The sequence below is a fragment of the Urocampus carinirostris genome, chromosome 5, assembly GCF_059441175.1.
Source record: "Urocampus carinirostris isolate Australia breed hairy pipefish chromosome 5, RoL_Ucar_1.0, whole genome shotgun sequence".
NCBI classification, from domain to species: domain Eukaryota; kingdom Metazoa; phylum Chordata; class Actinopteri; order Syngnathiformes; family Syngnathidae; genus Urocampus; species Urocampus carinirostris.
The window spans coordinates 43,514,961-43,541,839 of record NC_142353.1 but is presented as its reverse complement, the minus strand read 5'-3'; the positions used below and the strand labels follow the sequence as shown (position 1 = coordinate 43,541,839).

The 26,879-nt window shown below is 41.4% G+C and overlaps 1 protein-coding gene across 2 annotated transcripts in view; it reads left to right on the top strand.

The window, feature by feature from the left end:
- The window catches only part of cux2b (cut-like homeobox 2b), a 268,878-nt gene that overhangs the window by 180,968 nt on the left and 61,031 nt on the right, over positions 1 to 26,879 (top strand). For both annotated transcript variants that reach the window (XM_088336926.1, XM_088336927.1), the window contains exon 4: positions 16,727 to 16,805. In XM_088336926.1, the coding sequence (XP_088193052.1) occupies positions 16,727 to 16,805 (79 nt within the window). The remainder of the gene's footprint in view (positions 1 to 16,726; positions 16,806 to 26,879) is intronic.

Sequence of the window (26,879 nt, the reverse complement as noted above, 5' to 3'; positions counted from 1 at the left end):
TCAATGGAATCGTGAATATAATAGCTCATTAAACAAAGTATGTTTACCTTGGAGGCACTTCCTGATAAAAACCCACCGAACAATCTGTAAACGACCGAACGTCACACGTTTGGGTCCTGATCAAGTTCTGTTTCATGAAAAGCGGGTGCTCTGTGTATTATTAATGGGTTTAAGAAACGACTGAAGTGGTGTCGGGGAGAAGTCAAGAGTGCTGCAGGTCAGGCCTAAGCTACGGAGCAACCCTCACAAGCTACCGTCGCGGAGCCTGTATTTCACCAATGCCAGATCCATTACCCATAAAACAGATGACCTGGGGGTACAACTCATGGAAAACTGCTACATCTGGGACAGTTATATTTCAATCATTGCAGACTTGGCTGAAATTGAGGACACCCGATTCTAGCGCGCAGCTAGCCAGCTGCTCTCTAAATTGCTTTTTTACACTACTAATATTGTTTTAATTTTGCATAATGACAATAAAACCATTCATTGATTTTTTTAAATATTTCTTTTTGCTCTGGTCCAGCCCCTGTGCAACATTTTTCAAAAATATGCGGCCCCCCACTCAAAATGTGGCTCACCCTGCTTTCCCAGTTTTGGAATTGAGTGCAGATTTTCTCATTACTGTATTTTCAGTTCTCACCTTTATCTTAGTACAAGCCCACCCCTCGTTCCTCGCCGCCCCGTTGAGAGAGATATGTACTTCCTCAAGGTATAGGTCATTTTCTGCATCAAACACTTAAAAGTCTGCGCTAGGGGAAAAAAATGACAACTTCTATCTTTTCGACTACAAAGACTTTGGAAATAGGTTTGTTTTATTACTTTCATTTGTCTCCTCAGCGCTTGACTTTGCTGTGACTTTGGTGCGTTTATAGTTTTGGTGACAGCATTTTTGCAGACTTATTTTGAAAGTTCGAGAGCTAGAATGAGGTAAGTTATTAAAAATCTAATTATGTTTTCGTAAAGGCAAAAATAGGCCCCCATTTATAACAATATCAGTGTTCATTTTAGCTGTGAAATGTGATGGGTCCCGGGGACTCGCATGCTCAAAAATCTATGGATCCCAACAGAGATCTATGGGGCCACAAAACTTAGTGTTTTTGAGGTTGAAATTGTAAATCGGCTACAAATATATATTGTAAATTCCGGACTGTAGAGCGCACCTGATTATAAGCCGCACCCACCGCATTTTAAGAGGAAAACCGACTTTGTACTTACACAAGCCGCACCTGTATATAAGCCGCATGCGCCCACATAAAAAAAAATGTAACACAAAATTAACCCAGTACCGCGATTATAACAGAATATCCTTCATTAAAGTCCACAGTCCAAAAATCACAGCCGGCAAAATGAACGGAAAATGATACCGGTGCTTAAGGTTTGATGCAGACCAAAATACAAAATAAATTAAAAAAAAAAAAAAAAAAAAAAAGGAACCAGCTTGGTAGCCTAGATGGTAGGGCGCCCGCTCCGAGACTGGGAGGTCGCTGGTTCAAGCCTCGGCCGAGTCATACCTAAGACTTACAACATTGGTACCCACTGCCTCCCTGCTTGGCGCTTGGCATTAAGGGTTGGAATTGGGGGGTTTGGTCAACTAATGACTCCCAACACAGCAGTTGGGTCTAAAAACCCGGCGCCGATCGAAGGCGACGAGTCACGTCGATAGCTTCGCGTGACAAAATGATTTCCGGTAGATATTATGTTGATGGTTGATACTGGCTGAATAATAATAAATACAAAATACAAAAATACAAAAGACCGGGTCCCGTTGAAAGTAATCCAAAGAAAAAAATGGGAAAAATATATATCCACTATTGTCCGCTGTGTCCACAAACACTCACCTTCACCGGTCCCCACTTCCTGTCAGCCCGCTTTTGTTACGCCCCTTCTTTTTAATTCGCCCGTCCAAAACATATCAGAAAAAGTGTCCAAAATAAATACAAATAAATACATTACAAAAATATACAGTTGCAAATACATATTATACATGGTTACACATATTTACAAAGAAAGACGGTACACCGAGAGAGTTTTCAAAGCTTTAATAATAATATTCTAACTTTTGTCCGGGCATTTAATGGTAGCAACACGCTAGCAACACGCTCGCAACACAGTAAACGGGTCTGTTAAAAAACATACCGTACTTGTAAAAATCACGGTAAACCGTCCTCATCTTCCTCCTTAGAACTGAAGCCATCAAAGTCGTCTTCCTCAGTGTCGGAAAGAAACTTTGTCATATAGACGTCGTCCACGGAACAATCTAAATATAATTTAGTCCATTTTGGCAGAAAAAGGCCTTTTCTTGCTAGTATTCTTTTGTTTATTTTCTTTCGTCGAATCGTTGGCTTCAACACGCGTGTTTTCCTTGCCTATGCGATCTTCCGAAGAATTTCTCTGCCGTTTTTTCGTGCCGGAATTATTGCCGTTGTTATCACTTTCTGCATAATGTTTCGATTTATTACTGAGACCGTAGAAATGACCAATTTTGTGTTGATTTTCACCTTCCCTCGACGACAACAACCACAACAATGACGTCATCTCGAATCAACGAGATCTTGTTGGCCGAGATCGGCGTGCGGACGAAAACTCGAACCGCGAGACCAAAACAACAATGGCGGATCTGCCTGACGAAAAGTTTGGAGTGCGGTAAATCTTTGTTAAAAATAAAAGTAATCGGGTAATAATGACAATTTGGTGTCGAAAAAGTCGCGTCCCCAACAAAAATGATGCGTATAGGACGCAGGGACGCGGGCAAACCAGAACACTGCAATATGTATGTAAATGAAGAAATAGACATTTCTCTATTTCCTTCAACAGGACAGTGTGTATTATTTAGCGCCTCCTACTGGTGAACAATAATTCATTAAGAAAAGTAATATGGATTGAAATATTTGGCAAAAATACATGAACTATCATCTAGCGTACATTTTCTAAAATACTAGGTCAATTACCATTTATAATATAGTATACACTCAAAATAAGGAGAGAAGACATCAATGTTTTTGGAACTAGCAAGGAAAACACAAAGTCCATTCTTTTTATTATAATTTAATAATTAATGATAATTATTGTAATTTCCTAGGTTACAAAATTTACCCTAAAGGGTGGGATTTTCGAAGACAGCAATATTATTGTTGGGGGTGGTGCTCTATTATCTGGTGTTCCTCGTGGCTCAGAATATAGGGTAATGTATTGTTAATTTTATATTTCCACAATGGCAGGTGAGGCTGGGCCTCATTTGCCTCCCTTAACTGCACGTCACTGATGATATGTGCTACGAGATTACCCAAATCTGTCAAGACCAGAACGGAGACAGGACCCACTTGCGTTACGTTTCTCTCTGTTATATTGGAAAAAAAGGAAAGGGTTGCACCCACGATCCAGTGATTGCAGGGCGCAGGAAGCAGGTCACTGTGAACGCGGAAGTGGGACTTCCGTGGCGAGCGATGGCGGTGTTGGGAAAGGAAAAACGGGTCAGTAGCCAGGACAGGAGAGCAAAAACGAGGTAGGGATCAGCAACAAGTCGAAAGCCAGGAGAGAAGAGTAGACGTGGTCAGGATCAAAAAACGGATTGAAGCCGGGGAACAGACGGGAGCAAAAAACAGGTGGGAGTCAGGGTCGAAAAAGGCTTGCCTGGAGTAAACTGAGGTTCGCAGACGGACGATTAGTTCTATTGATTTGTTCTAATAATTCATTGCATCGATTCATTGGATTGATTCGTTGCATTGATTTGTTGTATTGAATTGAGTTAACTTGTTTTGCTTAAACGGACTGAATCAAAATAAATTGTATTTGTACCAAACCCAGGAAATAAACCTGTTGAGTAACAATATTTTTTGGGGGGGATAAAAAATATCGATTAGCCCACACAAGTGAGAGTTATTTTTTTACTCATCGTGACCAATCCAATTCAAGTCAATTCATGTTTATTTGTGACGCCCTTAATCACAAGGAGTCTCAAAGAGCTGCACACACTACTGACTATTATGACACCATCCCCTGATTTAAAACCTACATGAGGGCAAGGAAAAACTCAAAAACCTCATATGCTATAGAATAGAAGTTTGTTTTAAGCTTAGATTTAAACAGTTCCACTAAGGTTGCAGATCGAATTTCAGGGGGAAGAGCATTCCACCGCACTGGGGCCCGAATGGAGAATGCTCTTGAACCTGCAGATCTCTTCTTGGCTCTTGGGATCACGAGTAGACCAGCGTTTTCAGAGCGAAGGCTCCGGACTGGAACATAGGGGGACATTAAATCTGAAAGATACGAGGGAGCAAACAAAAACATGAAAACCTGTGCCGTAAATGTCACGGTTGAGACTTCTTGTGATTAAGGGCTTTACAAATAAACATGACTTGACTTGACTGAGGTTTTTGGGTTATTCCTTGCCCTCATTTAGGTTTTAGATCAGGGGATGTTGTCATAATAGTCTGTAGTTTGCAATGATCAGTGGTCTGTGCCGCCTTTTGAGACTCCATGTGATTGAGGGCTTTACAAAGAAACATGACTTGACTTGACTCGACTCAAGTTTTTGGGTTTTACCCTGCCCTCATGTAGGTTTTAGATCAGGGGATGGTGTCATAATAGTCCGTAGTTTGCAATAATCTGTGGTCTGTGCAGCCCTCTGAGACTTCTTGTGATAAAGGGCTTTACAAATAAACATGACTTGACTTGACTTGAGGTTTTTGAGTTTTTCCTTGCCCTCGAGTAGGTTTTAGATCAGGGGATGTTGTCATAATAGTCTGTGGTTTGCAATAATCTGTGGTCTGTGCAGCCCTCTGAGACTCTTTGTGATTAAGGGCGTTACAAATAAACATGACTTGACTTGACTTGAGGTTTTTGAGTTTTTCCTTGCCCTCGAGTAGGTTTTAGATCAGGGGATGTTGTCATAATAGTCTGTAGTTTGCAATAATCTGTGGTCTGTGCAGCCCTTTGAGACTCTTTGTGATTAAGGGCGTCACAAATAAACATGAAGACGTTGCGAATAACATTCTACCCGCGTATCACGCCACCTTGTGTTCGAATCGGATATCATTTTTTCCTACAGAGGAACCTCTGTGGTCTGTCCCAGGGAGCTCTTCTCTGGTGACCGAGCGAAAACGGCATCAGCCATCGTCTTTGACTGACAGGCGGCGCTGATGTGAATTGACGCGGTGACGAGATGTGTGTCAGTGTGCTGACTGCTCATCTCACTTTGCAGCCAAAGACCGTCATGTTGCTACTGTTGCTCTGAGATGCACGTCACCATGATTAAATCTCCCTTCAAACACAGTCTGAGAATCGTGTGGGTGTGGATAACTCCCAGATTCGAGTGGATGCTGCCGGCGCATTTCTCGCCATCTCGATGACCGGAGATTGCAAAAGTGTCCTCCCTGTCGCCCACGTTACAGTCACTCCACGCCGACTCAATGTTCTTCTGAACCTGCCGTCGAATAAATAGTCAAGTCAAGTCATTTTTATTTGTATAGCCCTTAATCACAAAGAATCTCAAAGGGCTGCACAGGTTATTGCACAGACTATTATTTCAGACTATTATTACTGATCTGGGACCAACATGAGGGCAAGGAAAAACTCAAAAAACCTCAACATGAGGAAAATGAAGAAACCCTGAGAAGGGACCGCACATGTGGTATCCACCTTTAAGGATTACCAGACAGCAAAGGATGTTGAGATATTGTCCACAAAAAGTATAGGTTATCTATTTTTCTATCTATCTATCTATCTATCTATCTATCTATCTATCTATCTATCTATCTATCTATCTATCTATCTATCTATCTATCTATCTATCTATCTATCTATCTATCTATCTATCTATCTATCTATCTATCTATCTATCTATCTATCTATCTATCTATCTATCTATCTATCTATCTATCTATCTATCTATCTATCTATCTATCTATCTATCTATCTCATTATTTCTATCGCCAGGGTTGGGTATGGTTACTTTAACTTGATTACTTTCAATGACTTTTGGATTACTCCAATACCAAATATGCTCATAAAAGACAATATAAACTAAATATGAATAAAATGATGACTCACAACACGTGGTAAGCTTTCTCTCCTGGCTTTGATCTCTTTGATCTCCGGCGAAACGAACATAAAATGCGACAGAAGCAAAATGAAAATCAATCTAAACAGCTTCCCAACATCATTTTTGCCGTTCCATGTGTTCCGTTACTCCCGAGGCCGAATCTTTGGTATTGGAGTCATCCAAAAGTAATTAAAAGTAATCCAGTTAAAGTAACCCTACCCAACCCTGTGCATAACTATGCTGATTTTGTTCCTCTGACATTGACATGCATGGGGAAGTTCCAGTTGATGTTCTATCTAAGATGTTTTGACAAGGGTTAGTAGTAGACTTGAGTGTTTTTGTCTAATAAGCATAGAGTTCGACGGGGGCTGTTGTGACATGGACTGTGGAGGTCTACAATCGCACGCACAAGTCTATGACCGCATTCACCATGAGAAGTAAACTGTACAGCAGGGGTCAGTCTCCTTTTATTTTGGAAGGATATAAAAAAAAAACAAGGAAAAAGGGGAATATATAAGGATATGAGTATATTAGGTGCTCTGCGACTGGCTGGCAACCAGTTCAGGGTGTCCCCTGCCCATTGGCTGACAATAGCTGGGATGGGCTCCAGCACCCCCGTGACCCTACTGAGGATAAGCGGTGCAGATGATGGATGGATGGAGTATATTAGGATAAGGATGTACAGACGCTCCCCTACTTACGGACATTCGAGTTACGAAAAAACGGTAGATACAAACTTTTTTCAATGCTGTAACTTTGTTCTTTTTTTTTATCGTGTGCACCATTTTTCGAGTACAGGACATTACTGTAGTGCAGGGGTAGGGAACCTATGGCTCGGGAGCGATGTTCCCTGTAATTTTCCACGGGTCTGAGCGTTCACACAGAGTCGGTGAGCAACGCTTGAAACAACAGTGAGCAACGGCAATCCCAAGTGTGGCGACTAAGTCATTATCAAACATGTCCAAAACTTGACATCAAGTTATATTTTGATGAGTTTCCGACAATGCAAAGAAATTAGTCGGTTGCTCGATACTCAACTGTATTTAATCACATTTTTTAGTGGAAGTAGAATGTTGGCAACAAGATTGACTTGGTATCATTGGAAATTATTTGAATGCAACACAAACTTTTTCTTCTTTTTCCCTTTTTTCTTGTTTTTTAATTCCTTTAAAAAAATCTCATTGTGTTTATTTTTTCCCTAGCTGTTACTTTTTGTTCTCTATTTACTTTGTTTCTTTCTTTTCTTTTTTTCTGGCTTTTTTTCCTGAAAATTTCCTTCTTTTTACTCTTCCTTTTGTTTCTTTTTTTCACTCCTTTTTCATTTTGGCATTTTTTTTCTTTTTTGTTCTATTCTCCCTTCCTTTAAGTCATTTTGTGCATAATTTTACATCATATTTGGTCATATAGGGATGAAAGAAGCAAAAATAACCAGAAGAGCCGTTTAGGACCCGAAAGAGCCGGTTCCTTTTAGTGAGCTGAGCCGAAGAAGCCGGTTCTCGAAAAAGTTGACATATTTCAACCTGCAGCTTGTTTTTCTCCTGCGCTTCTCTGAGTGTTGTCTCGCGGGCCGGATTCAATCCCTTAGCGGGCCTGATCCGCCTTTTTGACACCTGTGCTTTAAACCAATTTTTGCTTCCTTCAAATATGAAATCTCTGTGTTCTTTTTCTCGATTTGTTCATAACCTGCAAATGTAGTTCATTGTCAAATTTGCACATGGCAATGGTAAATAACGCATGAACAGGGTTGGGTAGGGTTACTTTAACTGGATTACTTTCGATTACTTTTGGATGACTCCAATACCAAATATGCTAATAAAAGACAAAAGAAACTAAATATGAATAAAATGACTACATTTTGTGCAGGCTTGGGGAGTAACGGAATCCATGGAACGGCAAAAAGCTGTTTGGATTGATTTTCATTTTGTTTCTGTGGCATTTGATGTTCGTTTTGCCAGAGATCAAAGAGATCAAAGCCAGGAGAGAAAGCTTACCGTGTGTTGTGTGTCATTATTTTATTCATATTTAGTTTCTATTGTGTTTTATTAGCATATTTGCTATTGGAGTCATCCAAAAGTAATTGAAAGTAATCAAGTTAAAGTAACCCTACCCAACCCTGGTGCTTTATCAGGTATGCCTTATGTGTGTGTAACTGAGACTGCGCACATCAGTATGGTGTGCCGTTGTTTTAAAAATACAGTTGAGAAAAAATTTTGCTTATAAGTAAGCATCGTCTCTTACGGGGTTGCGTAGGGTTACTTTAACTGGATTACTTTCAATTACTTTTGGATTACTGTACTCCAATACCAAAAATGTTAATACAAGACAAAAGAAACTAAATATGAATAAAATGACTAAATTTTGTGCAGGCTTGGGGAGTAACGGAATACATGGAACGGCAAAAATGATGTTGGCAAGCTGTTTGGATTTCTTTTCATTTTGTTTCTGTCGCATTTGATGTTCGTTTTGCCGGAGATCAAAGAGATCAAAGCCAGGAGAGAAAGCTTACCACGTGTTGTGAGTCATCATTTTATTCATATTTAGTTTATTTTGTCTTTTATTAGCATATTTGGTATTGGAATAATCCAAAAGTCATTGAAAGTAATCCAGTTAAAGTAACCCTACCCAACCCTGCGCACGAGTGAGAGTAGTATTCTCTGAGTATTTCCCAGCAGCTGGGTCCCAGGAGACTGCAACACTGCTCAATTGTTAGCTGTGGAAAGAGTTATAGCCAAGTGCTAACAGGTTTCCTTTGGCGCTTTCTCCCACTGTTCTACACTCCTGCTTGTAAACTCAAATTGCGGCCAAGACCGTTCCCTCGGCGCCCGTATACAATCTCGCAAAATGGGTAAAAAAAAAACGGCAGCCATAACGGCAAAGGAGCTCTGCCAACATCGGGGTCCTGGAGCCATGCCTCTCTTTAAAACCAGCCTATGTGTTTCTATTTGAGACTTCTGGCTCCGGAATCCCGTGTACTTGCAGTGTTCATTTTAGCTGTGAAAAGTGATGGGTCCCGGGAACTCGCATGCTCAAGAATCTATGGGTCCCGACAGAGATCTATGGGTCCACAAAATGTATACCGTAAATTCCGGACTATAGAGCGCGCCTGATTATAAGCCGCACCCACCGCATTTTAAGAGGAAAACCGATTTTGTACATACACAAGCCGCACCTGTATATAAGCCGCATGCGCCCACATTTAAACATGTAACACAAACTCAAAATTAACCCAAACCCGACTTCAAGTCCCGCGATTGAAACTAAATGTCCTTCATTAAAGTACACAGTCCAAAAATCACAGCCGGCAAAATGAACGGAAAATGATACTTTTATGATTACTTTTAACGGGACCTGGATTCTGCAGGTCTGCATCAAACCTTAAGTACCGGTATCATTTTCCGTTTATTCTGCCGGTTGTGGTTGCTAAACTGAGTACTTGGCTAGGACCTTGACTCAGCCTCTTGGCTGGGAGCAAGCGTCTCGGCCTCTTGACTTTGTAGTGTATTATGATTTGACGGATAATGGGTAATTGATAAAGAATATAGAACAATAAACCTCTACAAAATCCCCCCAATTAATATCGCGGAACTCAAAGTAAGGGTAAGTTTTAGCGTGGGCGCACGCGGCTTATATACAGGTGCGGCTTGTGTACGTACAAAAGCGGTTATCCTCCTAAAATGTGGTGGGTGCGGCTTATAATCAGGTGCGCTCTATAGTCCAGAATTTACGGTAGATTTATATTACCGTATTTTCCGCACTATATGGCGCACCGGGTTATAGGGCGCACCCCCAAAAAATAGTTTTTGGTCCTATATCTTCCATAGATAAGGCGCACAGGATTATAAGGCGCTACAATGGGAACGTCGACAAAACAGTCAGATGGTTCAGTCCAACTTATTACCCCCTTAACATTCCGAAAGCTTGCAAAGAAGCAAATACGTGTCGTAGACACGTGCGGAAACAGTGTCTGCACCATGTCACTTAAATGCGTCATTTCAAATATCATTCGGAAGGTTAAAGTCTTGGGATTCAAGAAATGCCAACCATTCCTTAGTTTCTATTTTCTTTTTCGCTCGCAACTTTACTGTGCATATGACAATAAACACTTGTAATCGAGTTGAATTCACTCAACTCATCACAGCAACATCAAGATCGTTCTAAAACAAGATACCGGGAAAATATAAACCCAGGAGAGTAAAATATTTACAAATACAGACTAATGAAACATGTTTCTTTATGGCGTAGTTTAGCAAGCTTGCTATTCAGTCATCTTTTTCGGCTAAATGCAGGGTTTGTTTCGGCCCTCTAGCCTACCCGAGGCTCCGAATAACTTCAGCTAATAGTGATCGATTTAACGGATGATTGACACATCTTTTTCGGCCAATTGCAGGGTTTGTTTCGGCCCTCTAGCCAATCCGAGGCTCCGAAAAACTTCAGCCAATAGCGATCGATTTAACGGATGATTGACACATCTTTTTCGACAATTGCAGGGTTTGTTTTGGCCCTCTAAGCCTATCCGAGGCTCCGAATAACTTTAGCCAATAGTGATGGATTCAAATGATGATTGACACATTGGTTAGCCAATGAAACGCCGGTATATAAATCCCAGCATACACCGCGGACTACTCCACGTTCGGGGTAAAATCGAGTCGGCGGCTGTTGAGTAAGTTGCGAGACCTTGCGAATTTAATATTGAGCCATATATAAGGCGCATTGTATTATAAGGCGCAAGGTCAGCTTTTGAAAAAAATTAAGACTTTTAGGTGCGCCTTATAGTGCGGAAAATACGGTATATATTTGTCGCAGATTTACAATTTCAACCTCGATAAGACTAAATTTTGTGGACCCATAGATCTCTGTCGGGACCCATAGATTTTTGAGCATGCGAGTCCCCGGGGCCCATCACTTTTCACAGGTCAAATGAAAAAACTGGAGCCCCGCCAACTTCGGGGTCCTGGAGCCTCTCTTTAAAACCAGCATATGTGTTTCTATTTGAGACTTCTGTCTCCAGAATCCCGTGTACTTGGCAAGCTCTGAGGATTATCGCGGAGATGGCGCGGATTCCCCGATCAAGCCATATTACGCGGAACCTCTCGGGGTGGGGTATCGGTACTCATGGCGGGTGCTGATGTTTGACTGGCTCGGATTGATCGCTTGCTTCTCTAGGCAGGTTAATGCTCTGATTGCTGGGGTCATCTCTGTGTTCTCTTGTTAAAGGATGATGGAAGGCCTGGAGTTGGGATTTTTCTACATGTTTTGGGGCTTTTTTGTGAGGGAATCTTAGGGTCATGATCAACGGTCCCTGTCATTGTCCAGGGGTCTGAGCGTTCACAACGCTTGAAACAACAGTGAGCAACCATAATCCCAAGTGTGGCAAGATAATTAAGAATAGAATAGAATAGACTATACCTTTATTGTCATTGTTACAAAATGGGTGAACATATTGCGACAACGAAATCGGGCATGACACTCCAGTTTTATCGGGAAATGAGTCGAAATCTAATCTTAGACCCAGGTTAATAAGTTCCTGGCGACTTAAGGTGATAGTTGCCGAGCAGGTATTTATCAAAGGAAAGATGAGAGATAAAAGAACACTTAAAGTAAAAAGATTTACTGGAGAGACACGTGAAGCCGCAGCGCAGAGACGCGCCGCCATCTTGAAAAAAAATAAGACGAATCGGCCTGGGCTCGAACCAGCGACTGACGTGTCGGAGAGCAGCCGGCCTACTTACCAGGCCATCAGTTATTAATTATGAAACATGTCCAAAATTTGACATCAAGTTCCATTTTGCGGAGTTTCCGGCAATGCAAAATGATTTTTCTCTTTTGAATGAATTGACTCATGTACGATTGCAAAGGCTGCAGGCTCACAAACGTCATTTGTTCTTACAATTCTTTTACAAGATATGCATTTCTTTTTATTTCCTGATGTATTTTGTCGCATAATATTAACATTTTGGGGGGCTTATTTCGTCGGTTGTAAGATACAGAACTGTACTTAATCACATTTTTTTTGTGGAAGTACAATGTTGGCAAAAAGATTCACTTAATATAAATGTCAGGATCAAAACAGTTGTAGCGGGAGACAAACAGGAGCAAAAAACGGGACAGGTGTGAGTCATGGTCGAAAAAGGGCTTGCTGTGTAAAAACAGAGATTCGCACACGGACTGACAAAAGGGGATTGACAGGACTGGGTTTAAATAGTGAGGAGGGCAATCCTCTTTTGTTGCATAATACTCACATTTTTGGGGGCTTATTGAGCCGGTTGCACGATACAGAACTGTATTTAATCACATTTTTTTAGTGGAAGTACAATGTTGACAAAAATTATTTGAATGCAACACAAACTTTTTCTTCGTTTTCCCTGTTTTTTTTCTATTTTTTTTAATTCCTTTAAAAAAATCTCATTGTGTTTAAGTTTTACAAGCTGTTACTTTTTGTTCTCTATTTACTTTTTTCCTTTGTTTCTTTCTTTTCTTTTTTTCTGGCTTTTCTCTAAAATGTTCCTTCTTTTTTCTCTTCCTCTTGTTTCTTTTTTTCTCAGCTTTTCACTACTTTTTCATTTTGGTATTTTTTACTTTTTTGTTCTATTCCCCCTCCTTTAAGTCATTTTGTTAATAATTTTACATCATAGTTGGTCGTGTAGGGATTAAAGAAGCAAAAACAACCTGAAGAGCTGTTTGGGACCCGAAAGAGCCGGTTCCTTTTAATGAGCCGAGCCGAAGAAGCCGGTTCTCGACATACTCTACTAACTTTACTCAACTTTGTTCTACTTCGACTCGACTTCAAAATACCGCATTTAGGACACAACGTCAGGGGACCCGTGTATTTTTACCTTCATGCACTGTATTTTTGACTTAATTCGCTTCTTAATTAGCAATTTCGAGCCCTCATTTTTGTGAGCTGGCTAGATTTTCCTGTGCACAGAAAAGCTCTGGGTAGTGCGCAATTGCGCATACACGCATCTTGAACATTGCCCTTATCCAGGGTTGGGTAGGGTTACTTTAACTGGATTACTTTCAATGACTTTTGGATGACTCCAATACCAAATATGCTAATAAAAGACAAAAGAAACTAAATATGAATACAATGATGACTCACAGCACGTGGTAAGCTTTCTCTCCTGGCTTTGATCTCTTTGATCTCCGGCAAAACTAAAATAAAATGCGACAGAAACGAAATGAAAATAAATCCAAACAGCTTGCCAACATCATTTTTGCCGTTCCATGTGTTCCGTTACTCCCCAAGCCTGCACAAAATGTAGTCATTTTATTCATATTTAGTTTCTTTTGTCTTTTATTAGCATATTTGGTATCGGAGTAATCCAAAAGTAATTGAAAGTAATCCAGTTAAAGTAACCCTACCCAACCCTGCATATTAGCACTTAGTGATACTCTTCAATGTCTTGTTCAAGGTCTAACATTTAAACACAGAAGAAAAGATGCTTGCTTATAAGCAACATTTTTTGTCAACTGTATTTTTAAAACTACGTCACACCATACTGATGTGCGCAGTCTCAGTTACACACACATAAGGAATACCTGATAAAGCGCCAGGGTTGGGTAGGGTTACTTTAACTTGATTACTTTCAATGACTTTTGGATGACTCCAATACCAAATATGCTAATAAAAGACAAAAGAAACTAAATATGAATACAATGATGACTCACAACACGTGGTAAGCTTTCTCTCCTGGCTTTGATCTCTTTGATCTCCGGCAAAACGAACATCAAATGCGACAGAAACAAAATGAAAAGAAATCCTAACAGCTTGCCAACATCATTTTTGCCGTTCCATTGAGTCATTATATTCATATTTAGTTTATTTTGCCTTTTATTAGCATATTTGGTATCGGAGTAATCCAAAAGTCATTGAAAGTAATCCAGTTAAAGTAACCCTACCCAACCCTGTTTTTGAGTATTAGCGGAACTTGCCATATCTTCTGGAAGAGATCGAGTGAAACAACAACACAATGTTGCAGAGAGCGGGCTGAGCATACCGACTATTGCATCCGTATCGATCGGGCGCCAGGCTTTTGCATTTTCCATGAACTCCTCCGAACCGCTCCCAGTAGCCGTTATGGAGAGTAAGGGATTACTTGATCTTTATGATATTTCTTTAAACATGATGTGGTGATGTGTCCCCGGGGAGGACGGCAGCCTTTTCCACTAAATCAAAGTCTCCGTCTCCATGCCCGTGTCTCTTCCTCCTACACAGCTTATTTATGACCTGACTAAAGAGTCCCAATACACTATCAGCATCATCGTCTTCAGCTCTTGTGAAATTATTATTTTTCGATCGTGATCATACCGATAAAATAAAACCGGGAGATGGAATTCGAAACGTAGAGCTTTTCGTCCTGAGTTGGTAAACCACGGGTGTCAAAAAGGCAGCCCGCGGGCCAGATCGGGCCCGCTAAGGGGTTGAATCCGGCCCGCGAGATAACATTCAGAGAAGCGCAAGAGAAAAAGGAGCTGCAGGTTGAAATGGGTCCACTTGATGTTGCCAAAGAAAGGTGCCTCGAACAAAGACACTGTACTTGTATTTATCTCTTTCTTTTCTCCCTTTTTCTTTCTATTTCTCTTTGGATTTCTCTCACGCTCCTTCTCTCTTTCTATTTCCCTTTGGATTTCTCTCTCTCTCTCTCTCTCTCTCTCTCTCTCTCTCTCTCTCTCTCTCTCTCGTCTTTTCTATTTCTTTTTGGGTTCCTCTCTCTCTCTTTCAATTTCCCTTTGGATTTCTCTCTCTCTCTTTCAATTTTTCTTTAGATTTCTCTCTCTCTCTTTCAATTTCTCTTTGGATTTCTCTCTCTCTCTCTTTTCTCTATTTTTATTTCTGTCTCTCTTTCTCTCTCTCTCTCTTTCTATTTCTCTTTGGATTTCTCTCTCTCTCTCTCTCTTTGGATCTATCTCTCTCTTTTTCTCTCTCTCTCTTTTTATTTGTCTTTGGATTTCTTTCTCTCTTTCTATCTCTCTTTCTCTCTCTTCTTCTCTCTTTCCCTTTGGATTTCTTTCTCTCTCTCTCTCTCTCTCTCTCTTTCACTCACTCTCTTTCCATTTCTCTTTGGATTTCTCTCTCTCTCTTTTTATGGATCTATCTCTCTCCTTCTCTCTCTCTCTTTTTTTATTTCTCTTTGTATTTCTTTCTCTCTCTTTCTATTTCTTTCTATCTCTCTTTCCCTTTGGATTTCTCTCTCTTTCTCTCCCTCTCTTTCTATTTCTCTTTGGATTTCTCTCTCTCTCTCTCCCTCTCTTTTTATTTCGCTTTGGATTTCTTTCTCTCTCTTTCTATTTCTCTCTCTCTTTCTCTTTGGATTTCTCTCTCTCTCTCCTTCTCTCTTTCTATTTCCCTTTGGCTTTCTCTCTCTCTCTCTCACTCTCTCTCTTTTCCACCCCTTTTCTCCCACTCTCTGTCTCTTTCACTCTCCGTGTTTCTCTTTTTCTCTTCCTTTGTTGCGCTTTATCTCTTTCTCTGTGTCTTTTTAACTTCTTTTGCTTTTTTCCTTTTCTCTCTTTTCTTTTTTTGCGCTTTTTTTCTCTTTTCTCTTCTTCTGTCTTTCTATTTTTCTTTGGATTTATTTCTTCCTCTCCCTTTCTTTTCCCCCTCTCTCACGACTTTTTATCTCTTTTGTTTCTCCCTCTCTTTTTTTCTTTCTTTGTCCCGCCCTCTCTCCTTTTCCCTCCCTCTTTCTCTTATTTCTTTATCTCTCTTTTTCTTTCTCTTGAATCGACTAGTCCGGCCCCCGACAGAATGTTTGTTCTATGGTGTGGCCCCCGAGTTCAAATGACTTTGACACCCCTGTAGTAAACAGTTGAGAGGTGAAACCCTCTCGGTTTCAAGTGCATGTGCTCCTTGTACACGGCCAGGTGGAAGCTAATTTGTTTTCTTTGTCCTTCCTAATGAATTGTTAATTAGTTTGCATCACCCACCGAGCTGACGATAGCAGGTGCCAAGATGGCCGCTGTCACTCAGGAGCAGATTCTCCGAAGTTTGGACTATGAAATAATACGCATGAAATAATGAACGTTTTTGCTGCACAAAGTACGTTTATTATGCATTTTAAGACGAAAATCTGTACGGAAAAACGCAAATTTGTCAATGATGGGTACCATCCGGTATACAGAGGGGGTAAAAACTTGGTTAAAGAAAAAGGAGTTGCGTGAGTAAATGTGTTCATCTGATATATATTTCCCACCCTTACCTTTGGAAATAAACACTTTTTTCCTTGGATTACTTTCAACAGGACCCGGACTCTGCAGGTCTGCATCAAACCTTAAGTACCGGTATCATTTTCCGTTCATTTTGCCGGCTGTGATTTTTGGACTGTGGACTTTAATGAAGGACATTTAGTTTCAATCGCGGGACCTGAAGTCGGGTTTGGCTTAATTTTGTGTTTGTTGTTTAAATGTGGGCGCATGCGGCTTATATACAGGTGCGGCTTGTGTATGTATAAAATCGGTTTTCCTCTTAAAATGCGGTGGGTGCGGCTTATAATCAGGTGCGCTCTAAAGTCCGGAATTTACGGTAAATATGAACGTTTAATCGACACCAACTTCTCCGCAACATTTTACTCTCTCTGTAAAACTGTTCAATGTACACAAATGCTAGTTCATTACGAACTGCAAACGTTCACATTATATCCAGCAACACTTACCTTAATGGCATTTTTTTTTTTGTCCCTGCAGGTGGTCGCTCTGAACAAGCGGAGTAAAGAAGCTGAGTCTGCATTTCTGGGAATCTACAAACAGCTCATTGAGGCCCCAGGTGGGTCTACCACAAAGACTGTAGATGATTATTTTTCCAAACGAGCAGAAAGAGTCGCATTTCTGCAAATATGCTTTCTTTTGTCGAGATCCGTTTATTCGTTCCCTTAACCCCAATACAGGTCCGCCGGATGAAAAATATCACTTTTCTCATTGATATGATCTGGTAAGCTTGAACATTGATAAGAGATGCATAAACCCCCCCCCCCCCGTGCACCCCGTAGCTTCCATCTATTTTTTAGAAGCCCCGTGATCTGAGTGGTTTTCCAAAACTCTGCGTGAGGCCACTTCAAAAACCCAGCCTCGGTCCTTGAGACTGCTTAACATGGCCTAGGAGCGAACACATCCTTGAGGAGCTTTGCTGTTGATTGTAGAGGACCAATTAAAATCTCCATTGAAGTCTGGCTTCATGCGGATGCCTGATGAGATGGGAAAAAAACGACAGAATTGCTAAGGCTTAAAGAAGAGCGATAACTTTTTTCGATGGTTGATGCCCTTCCATTTATATCGGGGGTCGGCAAATATTTTGAGTGTTGGGCCCCAGAAGAAAATATAATGAAATGAAAAATGAGATGATCTGCATTTCTATAGCGCTTTTCAAGTCAATGACTTCCCAAAGCGCTTTACAATGTGCTCCACATTTCCCAATAGCGGCCTTGCAGCCATGTAAGGCGCTAACCTGCTTAATGGAGGTATTAGGGGTTCAGTGTCTTACCCAAGGACACTTCGACGTGTAACACGGACGAGCCGGGATTCGAACTGGGACCCCTTGATCCCAAGACGAGCGCTCAACCTCCTGAGCTACTGCCGCCCAAGTACAGCTTGCGTATCTCTGATTTTTCGACAGACGTCATCGTTTTGTACCCGATGTGCTCGTTCATCTTAATGCCGTTATTACCATTCCTTCCTGGATGTTTTTTATTATTTAATTTGAAAGTGTGCGTTTGCCCGTGCTCTGTCGCTCCAATCAGAGTTAATAAACAACATGAAGGCGGGGGGCCAACATCCATTCAATATGTGACCTATTGCACGTGGCTATCATTAACTTCTGGACACCTATCAGTCGTCCGCTTGGCGGTTCTGAATACTGATGTCATGTCTTGGTTTGGAGTGATCATAATTCTATTTTTTTGCAAAACAGAAGCCGTATGGTTGGATATACCGTATTTTCCGCACTATAAGGCGCACCTAAAAGCCTTTATTTTTTTCAAAAGCTGACCATGCGCCTTATAATACAGTGCGCCTTATATATGGATCAATATTAAGTCTAAAGCAAGCAACCGCCGACTCGATTTTCTCCCGAAGGCGAAGTCATCCGCGGTGTATGCTGGGATTTATATACCGGCGTTTCATTGGCTAACCAATGTGTCAATCATCATTTGAATCAGTCACTATTGGCTAAAGTTATTCGGAGGTAAAAGAGGCGGATCTTTTTTTATCATTTAAAGATGACTCACAACACGTGGTAAGCTTTCTCTCATGGCTTTGATCTCTTTGATCTCCGGCAAAACGAACATAAAATGCGACAGAAACAAAATGAAAATAAATCCAAACAGCTTGCCGACATCATTTTTGCCGTTCCATGTATTCCGTTACTCCCCAAGCCTGCACAAAATGTAATCATTTTATTCATATTTCGTTTCTTTTGTCTTTTATTAGCATATTTGGTATTGGAGTCATCCAAAAGTAATTGAAAGTAATCCAGTTAAAGTAACCCTACCCAACCCTGTGAATAGTGGCATTCCTTTTCACTCTCACCTAGGGCCCTTGGCATAGATACTGAAAAGGAGGGGACCAAGTACTAAGCCCTGTGGAACGCCACAGGTAATACTAACCCTACCCAACCCTGGGCCTATGCAAGGCAACTACCTACTATCGGGGGTGTTAGGGAGTCAATGTCTTCCCCAAGGACACTTGGACATCTAACACGGAGGAGCCGGGAATCAAACCTGCGACCTCTTCATCCCAATGCCTGAGCCAATGCCGACACATACTACTTTGACTTCCTTGTTTTTTGTGTAAAACCGGTAACGAAAACACTCCTATTGGCATGCTTTGGAAATAATGCTTCGGTTTAAGACACCAGATGAAAACTTCTGGATGCCGCGCTTCTGTTCTATCCCTTCTTTACCTTGATAAGCCGAGACGTCAATCTCCGAGAACGTTTCATTAGCGAGCTATATTTTGATTTCCCTCTGACACCTTCTCATCCCGTGCTCACTCACTCCGTCTTCCTCTTGAAAGGGGCCCGTTAACCGCGTTTCCCAAACAATGTTTATATCACCTCCGCATCTTTTTGATCAGACCCGATAAACACGTTGTGATCACCGGAAAATTCTGGCAGCTTCCCCAACTTTTTTTTCCACCTTCTCGCTGTCTCGTTCTTCTCTTCCCGTTTGAACCTCGACGTTTGTTGCCAGATCAACCGGGCCCTGTCGCCAGGGGCGTAGCCCTGAGACCGACGCTCCGGGTCTTTGCTCTTTCCTCGCCTCCTCTCTGCACAAGCGCGCCCCCCTCAGGGTCCAACCCACTCCTTGGCTTTTTTAGAACATAGCTACTTTCATCTGAGCGGGAAGCTCGTCAGACTTTGTGAGGATCTTGTTCAGAACACATCCCGCTAAGTGTGTACATAGGTGCGCACAAACAAAATTTGAGTACGTTATGGCAACAGTGCATGCTAGTGGTGATACGTGGAACTGCATGGCGAAGGAAAGACAGGATTGTCCCACAAGGTGGTCCCCTACCTTTTCTGTACCGTAGACAGGTACATTTTCGAATATTCTTTTCTGTGCCTGGCCCAGAGGCAACATAAAAATATTTTTGCTTTTAAAAAATAATAATAACTAGAATGGCTGTGCGCTATTCGAGCTATTAAGACGCAAAAAAAAAATTGGGTGGCATTTCCCTTTTTGGCAGGGTTATTGGCACATGAGAATGGAAAACCCATAGAGTAATACTATCTCTCTCTCTCTCTCCCTCTCTCTCCCTCTCCCTCTCTCTCTCCCCTCTTTCTCTCTCTCTCTCACTCTCTCTCTCTCTTTCTCTATCTATCTATCTATCTATATCTCTTCATATATATCTATATGTGTTTATTTCTATCTATCTATCTATCTATCTATCTCTGTATATATATCTATCCATCTCTCCCTCCTTATCTAAAAAACTATTATCTATATCTCTATCTCTATCTATATGAATCTATATTTATCAATGTCCCTTTCTCTCGCTCTTTCACTCTCTCTCTCCCTCCCTCTCTCTCTATTTCTCTGTCTATCTCTCTCTCTCCAACTCTTTCTCTCTCTCTCTCTCTCTCTCTCTCTCTATTTCTCTGTCTATCTCTTTCTCTCTCTCCCTCTCTCTCCCCCTCTATCTCGCTTACACTCATTCTCTCCCTCTGTCTCTTTCTCTCTCTCTCTTTCTCTCGCTCTTTCACTCTCTGTCCCCCTCCCTCTCTCTCTATTTCTCTCTCTCCCTTTCTTTCTCTCTCTCTTCTCTCTCTCTCTCTCTCTCTCTCTCTCTCTCTCTCTCTCTCTATTTCTCTGTCTATCTCTTTCTCTCTCTCCCTCTCTCTATGTCTCCCACTCTCTCACTTACACTCATTCTCTCCCTCTCTCTCTCTCTCTCTCTCTCTCTCTCTCTTTCTCTTTCTCTCTCTTTCTCTTTGTCTCTCCCTCTCTCTCTATTTCTATCAATCTATCTATCTGTATATCTATCTATCTCTCTCCTCATCTATATCTATATGTATTTATTTCTATCTATATATATATATCTTTATATCTATGTCACTCTCACTCTCTATATCTATATGTATCAATATCTGTCCATCTCTCCTTATCTATTTCTATATATATATCCCTTTATCTATATCTCTATTGATATCTATATGAATCTATATTCATCAATGTCTCTCTCTCTCTCTCTCCCTCCCTTCCCCTCACCCCCTCTCTATCTCCCTCTCTCTAGTTATCTCTCTCTCTCCCCCTCCCTTTCTCTATTTCACAATATTTAGTCATTTTATTCATATTTATTTTCTTTTTTCTTTTATTATCATATTTGTTATCGGAGTAATCCAAAAGTAATTGAAAATAATCCAGTTAAAGTAATCCTACCCAACCCTGCAATTAACACAGCACACTGTTCTAAGGCACTAAAAATGTTTCATTTTTATAAACTAAATCCCCAAATGCACAAAAAGATAAATGTTTCTATTCCTAAGACCAAAAATGCAGCAATGTAACGAGAATACAAACACTGAATTGCAATGTCAACTAAGGAACTACAATTCCTTCCATTGCACAATGTTTTGAATATAACGACGGTAATGCAGAAAGCGTGTCAATTGTGTTACCATAGTGACAACAGATTCACAGGTTTTCGTTCAGGAACAGTAACATGTTCCCATTTTTGGTTGCACAGACAACTCTTTTGCTCATTCACACCTAGGGACAATTTAGACCGGCCAATTCACCTGACCTGCATGTTTTTGGGATGTGGGAGGAAACCCTAGCGCCTGGAGAAAACCGACGCAGGCACGGGGAGTACATGCAAACTCCACACAGGGAGGCCGGTAGCTGGATTTGAACCCAGGATCTCTGAACTTTTGGGCTGATTTGCAAACCACTCAACCGCCGTGCCGCCAGTAAAACAACGAAAGGTTGAAAATAATGGAACTTGTTTTTCTTTCTGTGAGGCTTTGTACCAAACTACCCGCGGCCCGGTATCGGTTGGCAGCCCGATGGTCCCGCAAGCCTTCATGGGCACGCTGAATCAAATTACCTTTTGGGCTTCCCTCCTACCATGTTTATACCGTATTTTCCGCACTATAAGGCGCACCGGGTTATAGGGCGCACCCCCAAAAAATAGTTTTTGGTCTTATATTTTCCATGCATAAGGCGCACCGGATTATAAGGCGCTACAATGGGAACGTCGACAAAACAGGTGGGATAGTTCAGTCAAACTTATTACCCCCTTAACATTCCGAAAGCTTGCAAAGAAGCAAATACGTGTCGTAGACACATGCGGATGCGGTGTCCGTACGATGTCACTCAAATGCATCGTTCCAAATATCATTCGGAAGGTTAAAGTCTTGGGATTCAAGAAATGCCAACCATTCCTTAGTTTCTGTTTTCTTTTTGCTCGCAACTTTACTTTGCATATGACAATAAACACTTGGAATTGAGTTTAATTTAAAAATAGACACTCCATTCCATCCATTATCTGCACCGCTTATCACAGAAACATCAAGTTCAGTCTGAAACAAGATACAGGGAAAATATATAGCCGTAGTAGCTCACCGAAGTCGTTGTGTTCAATAATAATGTGCAACCATGGTCCTCTTGTCTCCGTGAGTGTCGTAAATCCAGGAGAGTAAAATATTTACAAATACAGAATAGTAAAAACGGTTTTCTCTAAGCCCGTAGTGCAACCCAACGTGTGATTCACATTCATCTTTTTCGGCCAATTGCAGGCTTTGTTTCGCCCCTTTAGCCTATGCGAGCCTGTAAACGATAAAAATGATCCGCCCCCTTTACCTCCGAATAATTTTAGCCAATAGTGACTGATTCAAATGATGATTGACACATTGGTTAGGAAATGAAACGCCAGTATATAAATCCCAGCATACACCACGGACTACATCGCTTTCGGGGGAAAATCCAGTCGGCGGCTGCTTGCCTTAGTTGCGAGACTTTGCGACTTAATATTGATCCATATATAAGGCGCACTGTACTATAAGGCGCATGGTCAGCTTTTGAAAAAAATAAAGGCTTTTAGGTGCGCCTTATAGTCCGGAAAATACGGTACTTCTAACGTGTCCCCAAAAATATTCTCATGTGACCAGGGAAGCCCAAGCCACCGCTTAGTCGGCTGATGCCCGAGGTTATGTCGCGTGTCGTTTTCTGTTTATACGAGGCCCGTAAATCTCTCCCGTATTCGCGGCGAACGCTCCCTCCAGCTATGAAATGATCAAATCTGAAAGCACTGACCTCAGTAGTTCAAAGCCATTCAAATGCATTAAGAATGGTTGTCCTTCTTCAACCCCCACCCAACATAAACAGGAACACGCAGAGAGGCCTGCAAGGCACAGCAAGCTGACTTTATTGTAATTGTGCAAGCCGAGTACCTACAGTCATGGGTTGGAGATGTGGAGGAGGAGGAGGAGGAGGAATGCTGTAAATGTTTCTGGCAGTCTGTTGGAAAATAGGGGCAAATAAAAGCTGATGGGGAATGAAAGCTCTCTGGGTGGGACGTGATTATGCACAAGTGATTAATAAGAGCAGTAATAAACAAAGGCCCAGGAGATGTTTGAGGTGCTTAATAATGCATTATGTTCATAAAAGAGCCGGGCCTCTCCGAGTGATCCCCGCGGAGAAGGACACCCCGGAGGGACCGGGACCGAGCCTGTGTGTAGGAATCCGCACACATCTCCGAAACGTGAAGAATAAGGAGACTCATTTCTTATGACTTTTACCGCATCCCGCATAAATAACAACGAACGACATTTTTTTCACTGTCGAGTTTGGTTCAGTCAAGTCAAGTCATGTTTATTTGTGACGTCCTTTATCACAAAATGTCACGGGACCGGACCAGAACGGGGGCAGGAGGCAGGAAGGATGAACTCATTCGCGTTAACGATCCGTACTTATATTTGGCAAAATAAAAGTCGTCCAACACTCAGGGACAAAACAAACAAAAACAGGCTTTACAGGCAAACAGGAACTCGGACTAAAAATACTCACAAAACTGGTTTTACTCAAAACGTGCAAACACAGGTTTCCTCCAGACAGACAGAACAGAATAATGCAGAACAGAAAACGCAATGAACCAGCCACCTGCAATACCCAAAACCCCCCTTAAGAAGCAAACGCGCAAATTAGGCGATCTGCTTTAGGGGGCGGGGCCAGCCGGTCGCCACGGTGACCATGCTGGACACGACACAAAAAGTCTCAAAGGGCTGCACAGACCACCGTAACAGCATTCCCGGATCTGTAACCTACAACGGGGCAAGGAAAAACTCAAAAACCTCAGCATGAGGAAATTGAAGAAGACTTGGTTTCTCATTGCTTCGATCTGACCTCTCAGATAGGATGCATTGTGCAAGATATACAGTAAAATGACCTCTGAGCCTTTTAGTGTTACCTGTGGCGTTCCACAGGGCTTAGTACTTGGTCCCCTCCTTTTCAGTATCTATGCCAAGGGCCCTAGGTGAGAGTGAAAAGGAATGCCGCTATCCACAGGGTTGGGTATGGTTACTTTAACTGGATTACTTCCAATTACTTTTGGATTACTCCAATACCAAATATGCTAATAAAAGAGAAAAGAAACTAAATACGAATAAAATTACTAAATTTTGTGCAGGCTTGGGGAGTAACGGAATACATGGAACGGCAAAAATGATGTTGGCAAGCTGTTTGGATTTATTTTAGTTTTGTTTCTGTCGCATTCTATGTTAGTTTTGCCGGAGATCAAAGAGATCAAAGCCAGGAGAGAAATCTTACCACGTGTTTTGAGTCATCATTTTATTCATATTTAGTTTCTTTTGTCTTTTATTAGCATATTTGGTATTGGAGTAATCCAAAAGTCATTGAAAGTAATCAAGTTAAAGTAACCCTACCCAACCCTGGGTATTCACATATATAAGCGGCTCTTTGAGGAAATTGGCAGTGGCGTTAAGTATCAATCCCAGGTAAATAGTATCGATTTGATCCAAGTACTTGCTCAGTAGCAATAATATCGATAGTGTTGTCGCTTTTTGTCTGCTGTGTATCTTGTAAGACTTTTAAGCACTTGTGTCAAACTTGTGACCTACGGGCCAAATGGGGCCGACCACACCGTTTTACGTGGCCAGTGAGAGCATCAAATATCTGAGCATTTAAAATAAATGGGTTTAGAGAGTGCTTTGACCAAAAACTGCCTAGGATAACTTCGAAATGACGGCTCAGTGGAATTGAGAATAAATTATAGACGCTCCCCTACTTACGACCGTTCGACTTACGAAACACGGTAGATACGAAAGAAAGTTTGATGCGGTTGAGAAAATGGTTGAAACATTTTTTTCGGCCACTTTTTACCACAGAAGAGGACCTCTTGAAGCACATCTTCCAAAAGTAAATTAAACTCAACTTTTTTATCTTTATAGAACATATTTTATGAAATGTTTATTTTATTTAGTACAAAACAATACAGGTCACTTATACAAGCCTTAAGCATACTTATATAAACCTTAAACATACAAAATATAGCACTGAAGCAACTTACGAACAAGTTCAACTTACGAACAATCGTCCGGATCTCGTTCATGAGTAGGGCAGCGTCTGTATACTAAATATTTCCAAGAAGATTTTGTTATTTAGTTCCCAGATTGTGCTTGTATCTGGATTTGCTCATATATCGAGAAAATGTTACCGGTACAAAATAAACAAAACGAAAAATAAAAAAACATTTAGTTCGTTCTCGGCTGTCAAGGTTAAAACTCGAGATTGTATTAAAGTAAAGAAAGAAACACACTATGAGTCGGAGATTGATTTTGGGTAGTCCTTTCATCGAGGCGCATCCCACCTGGATCTGCTTCCAAGATCAGCTTAGGGAGAAAAGACACCCATCAGATAACTACCGGCCCATTTATTCAAAACACAGGCGTAAAACAACACATCTGATTGGCTTAAACAAGATCACATGAATACATGAAACAATTATGCAGGGATCAGAATTTTCCGCGGATCCGCGGATTTCCGCTGTTTTTGAACCCCAAAGGCATTCCGACTTTTTCACTTTTTCTCTTGCGTAGCAAACAAATTCAAAATCCGACTGTCTCACTCTTTCCTTTATTGCTCTGGCGCACCCTGGCGGCCGTTAGGTAAATTGGCCGCATTGTCGCACAAGCTGCAGGGACTGAACTGCATTTGTACTTATCTTGCAGTATTTACAAAAAAATCAGTTATGTGGGCAAATTATTTTAATCTTCTAAAAATGTTACTTAAATGATAAATATAAGCATGGTTTTGGACAAGTAAATTGCCTAAAACCCAGGTTTTGGGGGGGGTGGCGGTGGGAGGGGTGGGGGGGGGTTCTCCGCCCTGGTTTATTCCTGGACGCTGGCTATTTCAGCTGAAAATGAAAATCTCCATTCTGATCCCTGAATTATGATTGGCTTAAACAAAATCACATGATTAGATAGAGCGCTATAATGCTGGCTGCTAAATGGATGCGAGCACAATGAATGAGCAGTAAGAAAAGTGAAACTTTTGTAACATAAAAGAAAAATGAGTTACTGTAAAATCAAGGGAGTATAGCGAGGGGAGGCAAGCTCGTGACCAGACTTCCCGGCACTAAAGTGAAGGACATCTTGATTAATAGCGGGCCCCAAGATGATACAATTGTTGTATGAATACAAACAGCACCTGGATATAATCTTTGGCTTCGTTAAGGTACTTTTGAGGATAAAATCAGACAAAGGCACATTTAAGATATAATCAAACTGTCACGGTTACCATGGTGCCCCATTGGCCCCGCCCGTGTGGCACCAGCTGTGGCTTGTTGACAGATTGGCTTTCTTTCTATTTAAGCTCAGTGCTCTCACTCTCCGGTTGTCAGTCCGTCAACGAACCTCTGCCCCACAAGACGTGGGTTTTGACTCGGTCCTGTTTCTGTTCCTGTCCGGTATTGTTCCCGTTTATTTTTGTCCTGTTCAATATCGGTTTCCAGTTTCGTTCCAGTCTATTTTTGTCCCGTTTAATATTCTCTCCAGTTTTCGTTCCCGTCTAGTTTGTCCTGTTTTATTTCGATATCCTGTTTTCTTATCAATCCTGTCTGTCCCGTCCTGTCCGGTATCGACCCCATCTGTCCCATATCTACTCGGGCAATTGGTATCGATCTCGTCGGCCTCTGGCTTCCTATCATTCCACGCCAGACTGCTGCCTAACGTGCATGACTCCCCATTTCCCGTAAAATAAAAAGATGTGTGAGTAACGACACGCGTTTGGGTCCTGATCCTATTCTGGATCCTGACACAAGCTATAATTTCCCTTACACCGGCCTCCCAAAAGCAGCCGAGTTAACCCTAACTAGTTATAAAACA